General features: G+C 38.3%; 1 protein-coding gene across 1 annotated transcript; it reads right to left on the reverse strand.

Moving 5' to 3' along the window:
• Positions 1–689: 689 nt before the first annotated feature.
• On the reverse strand, positions 690–2,761 carry LOC126092930 (mid1-interacting protein 1-like). The gene is made up of 2 exons (XM_049908664.1): positions 2,604–2,761; positions 690–2,337 (listed from the first exon to the last, which is right to left on the reverse strand). Exons 1-2 carry the CDS (start codon positions 2,663–2,665, stop codon positions 1,728–1,730), a joined length of 672 nt encoding a protein of 223 aa, XP_049764621.1. The 5' UTR covers positions 2,666–2,761; the 3' UTR covers positions 690–1,727.
• Between the last annotated feature and the right edge of the window lie 477 nt (positions 2,762–3,238).

Consider the following 3,238-nt stretch of genomic DNA (forward strand, 5'->3'; position numbering starts at 1 on the left):
TTCAGTTCAGCAACAAGGGCTTGCTCAAAGGCTAAAACATGTGCACACCCACAAGAGGATAGCTTGTTCTATTAGTCAACTGTTCTACAGTGCAACTAGTAGCCCTTAGTTTTATTTTGAAACGTTTTAAACCTGTAGCAGTTACTGTACAGCCGCTCTCAGTGCAAGATCAAAGATTAAATTGTGTGTGGCAAAAAGCAATATTTGTAATCAAAAGAGAAATTATTTCCTTTTATTCAATTTCAGCTGGCCTCTGTGTCTCATGTACTTTTCACATATAAAAAATTAACTTTAGAGCTAAATTCATTCATGTCAAAGGACTCAAGAAAATATTAACACCACACAAGCCAGCCAATATACTTTTCTTCATCAACTATTGTGCACTAGCATTTTCTTAATTATACCTCACTACTTGACACTCATAATGAAAGTCATTTTAACTACATACTTTAAATGACACCAAAAACCATCCAATTTCACACACTTACTGTATTTTTAATTTTGTTCTCAAAAAGTCAACAGCCACCTACAACATTTCGCTTGTTTCTCCAAGTATTGTTTTCCTTTTATCAACAGCTGTTGGTGCAACATAGGCCATAAGAAACAAAAATTGTGAAGTTTATACTTGTTACTTTTGCCAGGGAAGTATGTGGAAGGAGCACAGCCATGACAGAAATAAAAATCGAAAATTTTATCTTTTACATATTATATAGAAATTTATTAGACAAATAAATCTCTTTGAAATGCATTGTGCAGTTCTTGTACAATGAACACGAGGAGAACAAACAAAAATATGTACAACACTCAAGAACATTTTTAACGAATTGTTCTTAACGAGAACAAGACAGCAAAAAATAAATAGAAGCAAATCGAGTTTGTAACCATAAAAACTTGAGATTTGTTGCACCAGATTTTAGGCACTAGACATGAGCAGTTATGACATAAGGCAATGTTTCAATTTTTTTTCCTTGAATTTTAAAAATGAAGGTATGCTAATGAGTATCCAGACCAACTGAAAGTACATTGTTTTCCCGATCACTGCAGTTATTTCAGAATAAATTACACGACCATGAAAACATGATATTAAGTAGATATCCGTGAACATATGGCACATTATTGATAATTTTGAGGACTGCAGCTGAAGCATTTATGAAATGTAGCTTTTTGACAGAAGGAAGAATATGCTGTTACAAGATCACTATGTATTAGGCAGATGCCCTGCATCTAACTTTTCCCTGAAAAATTACTTTGTACATTTGTTTGGAAAGCACGAGCAAGACTGCAGGAAAGGAACAGAAGTAGTTGATGTTTAAACTTATATTTGATAGAACTAAAAATTTGGAATTTCCTAAACCCGTCATTGCTCACAGTACATTTGCAAAACACAGCACATTCGTCACATAAACGCCCACATCCATCCATTCATTCATTATACAATTAGCTGGGAAAAAAAATCCAGCAAATACTTTCGTACACCATCTGCAGTTTGGTTACTTACAATCGTACATTCTCTCATACAGTCTGTGTACAATACTTCCGAATACCTGTGTCAAGTATTCCAATCATTGCACTGAGCAAACTTTGTGCACTGAACATGACATTGGATATGCAGAAAGCGATAAGTCTTATCACATGAGAATAATTTTAATACCACGGCTTTTCTCTGAATGGAAGTGAACCTGATGGTATAAGGACTTTGGTTTAATGGCTTCAGCCAGCAAGAAGTATCACACGGCACCACCGACGTCATTCTGGTAACGAGTTGTAAGGTAGTTAGCAGCTTCTGTCATCTGCTCGAGGGAACGATATAAGCCGTGCAAATGTCGGCGGAAGTTTGCGGCGACTTCTTGGGAGACGTCGGGTGCTTGCGAATCTTCAATCCCGGAATCGTTTTCGTTTCCATTTTCCGAGTCCGTATCAGATATAGAATTTGAGGAATTTGTAGAAGTCATAGAAGCTGTAGATGGTCTCCGTGCATGCCCCTTTGTAGCTGATGACACTGATGTTGATGACGGCACAGTGATCATCCCCTGGTCCGGCACATCTTCGCTTTGCCCCCACAGTAATTCTCTCTTTACTGAATTAACTGTAGTGTAGAGATTGTAAAGATCGGTGTTCGCCATATCGCGGATGCTCCTCTTGCCCTTTTGATGTTTTTTGGTGTCTACTTCCACAGTATCTCCAGCATCACCAACTTTCAGATCCATTAGTCTGCAGGGAACTAAGATCGTCTCTTCCATTTCTCCCACAGCTTTAACAAATTTTTCTATCACGTTCATTATGCTCTGATTGGAAAATGGAGCGTCTTCGTGGCGTCCAATCCTTCTAAGGCAGCTTCTACAAAATTGAAAAAAAAGAAGGCACTTAACATTTGTCCATCAAGCAATACCGTAAGACGCGAAAGTTAAATGCGCTAAAATAATTTAAATATTCACTCTAATGCATTGCAGCTTTGATCAAGTTTTCGTGGGGGGTCAGAGAAACTGTATTAAACAATCGCAAGGCAAGGGAAAGCATCCCGTAACGTATAGTAAAATTAAAAACTTCAGCACAAGAGAAATTTACAAGTCAGAAATGCGACTATTTAATTATAAAGGACTTACCGGTTATCCATTGGTAAAGAAATTGTATCACAGCACGATGTCAAAGAATCACTCAATAACATTCCAGCAAACGAAGCTTGGAATATAAATTTACACGCGAACACAAGCACTCACGTAACCCACTGCAAATGGTCTACTGAATACACCGCCAACCCGCCTTAAGTAAAGCAGGTCTCCTGTTAGTGGTGGGGGAAAGCTGAAGTCAAGCGCATTCCTTATACGCGTGACTACTGTGACAAATTGTATCACCAGTTGCAATATAAATATCAAGTATGTATTTAGAAAGTTAACTGTACTTTATGGATAACGATTATCAATTTTTATGTTGCAGTTTGAAACGAAATAATGTCATAAGGCACTGCACTGACTAACGTAGTAGTCAGACCACAATGCAGGCTCGTGGTTGGCTCGTGCCGTAAACGCTGCCAATACCCACGATTGGCGGCAGCTTGTTACGCTTTCGTGCGCGTTCGAGATACGCACAAGGGAAATACGAATAACGAAAAAGTGTTCGTCATTATGGATGGACGGGTGGAAGAGGGCACATTCATTTTGCTAGCAAAACTTAACTCTGTGCTTATGAATACTTGTACGGAAGGCGATAGTCATTAAAATGACAACTGCCGGAGTTTCGT

This window comes from Schistocerca cancellata, chromosome 1 (genome assembly GCF_023864275.1).
Source record: "Schistocerca cancellata isolate TAMUIC-IGC-003103 chromosome 1, iqSchCanc2.1, whole genome shotgun sequence".
In the NCBI taxonomy this organism is placed as follows: domain Eukaryota; kingdom Metazoa; phylum Arthropoda; class Insecta; order Orthoptera; family Acrididae; genus Schistocerca; species Schistocerca cancellata.

What these genes read in the sequence shown, in the direction of transcription:
- LOC126092930 (XM_049908664.1), bottom strand. Translation starts at nt 2,665, where the DNA reads ATGTTATTGAGTGATTCTTTGACATCGTGCTGTGATACAATTTCTTTA. An exon ending in TCTTTACCAATGGATAACCG is followed by an intron (nt 2,338 to 2,603) that starts GTAAGTCCTTTA and finishes TCAATTTTGTAG; the next exon opens with AAGCTGCCTTAGAAGGATTG.